Source organism: Palaemon carinicauda, chromosome 18 (assembly GCF_036898095.1).
Source record: "Palaemon carinicauda isolate YSFRI2023 chromosome 18, ASM3689809v2, whole genome shotgun sequence".
Lineage (NCBI taxonomy): Eukaryota > Metazoa > Arthropoda > Malacostraca > Decapoda > Palaemonidae > Palaemon > Palaemon carinicauda.
In genome coordinates this window covers 20,410,523-20,411,860 of record NC_090742.1, presented here as the reverse complement: position 1 = coordinate 20,411,860, position 1,338 = coordinate 20,410,523, and the positions used below count along the sequence as shown (strand labels likewise).

Here is a 1,338-nt window from a genome sequence, read left to right as displayed (position 1 = left end):
TATTATTGTTGTTGTTGTTGTTGTTGCCGTTATTATTATTATTGCAATTTCAATAATTATTCTCTTTCAGTTTTAACAGATCTTAAATTGTAATTTTCATAATAATGATTATCATTATGGTTGCTACTCTGTTATGAAAACATTAAGAAAATCTTGTGAAATAAATTAATGAAGGAGCTTATCCTCCAATCGGTTTTTCCCTATTGTTTTGGTAGAGATAATTATGATAACTGAGACTTTGGCTCATATCAGCGTCATGCTACTCCGACTCGGTTGGATTACCTTTCTTTTTGTTCTTTTTTATTCTTTGAAAAGAGTAAAGGAATGATTGGTGGAAATTATGGACCTTAATCTCGCTTAACACTTCATTATCAACCAATTTAGATCTAATGAGTGCTTTTGTAGGGCGATTTACTTTTTTTTCAGTGACGAAATGGACTCCTCCTCTACCTCCTCCCCCTCTTCTTCCTCCTCCTCCTCCTCGTCTTTTTCCAATACCTCCTCTTCTCCTCTCTTCTTACTCTCGTCTCTTTCTCCACTACCCTCTCCTCCTCTCCTTCTCTCCTTTCCTCTGTCCCCTCCTCCTCCTACTTTTCCTCCACTCCTCCCACCCTCCTCTCGTCTTCTCCCCTCTTCTTCCTCCTCTTCTTCCTCCTCTTCTTTTTCCATTAATTCTTCCTCTCGTCTCCTCTTTCACTGCCTCCTCCTCTTCCTACACTACTTCATCCTCCTCCTCCTCCTCCTCCTCCTCATCCTCCTCGTCCTCTCCCCTCCTCCTCCTCTCCTCCTCCTCTCCTCCTCCTTCAGGAAGCGAATTGTATCACGAAAAGGTGTAAAGAATAATGATGAAGTTGCAACTTCAAATTTGGGAGTGGGTCTTCAGGGGGGCTTGCCGCGTCGAGACTTGTCCGTGGCCGGTCCATAGCGAGCTAGATTTTGGGTGGGCCTGTCTGTCCACTTGTCATGCTGTTTGTTACGGCCTTTGCAACGAAAATGCTCGGCGATGTTATAATGAAGTTCTTCTCAAATTATGAGGTGGTATTGGCAGATCATCTCGACGGAAAGTTTCACTGTGTCTGATTTGATTTAAATATTCTCGGGCAAACCTTATTTTATGAATATATTAGTTTTTCAGGATTGAATCACATATATTTATATGAATCAGTAATATATATATATATATATATATATATATATATATATATATATTTATTTATTTATTGATTTATTTATTTATTTTTATCTACTGTATATCTCCTATGTAATAAAGAACAAGTGTCTGGCTGAGGACTATGAAGCACGAAGTAGATGATGAATGGAGAAGTATTAAATTGAAAG

The 1,338-nt window shown here is 38.6% G+C and overlaps 1 protein-coding gene across 1 annotated transcript in view; it reads right to left on the bottom strand.

Moving 5' to 3' along the window:
* LOC137657210 (zinc finger and BTB domain-containing protein 47-like) overlaps positions 1–669 on the bottom strand; it is a 1,428-nt gene extending 759 nt beyond the window's left edge. The window contains exon 1 of the mRNA XM_068391554.1: positions 451–669. Coding sequence (XP_068247655.1) covers positions 451–669 — 219 coding nt within the window. The remainder of the gene's footprint in view (positions 1–450) is intronic.
* Positions 670–1,338: the final 669 nt, after the last annotated feature.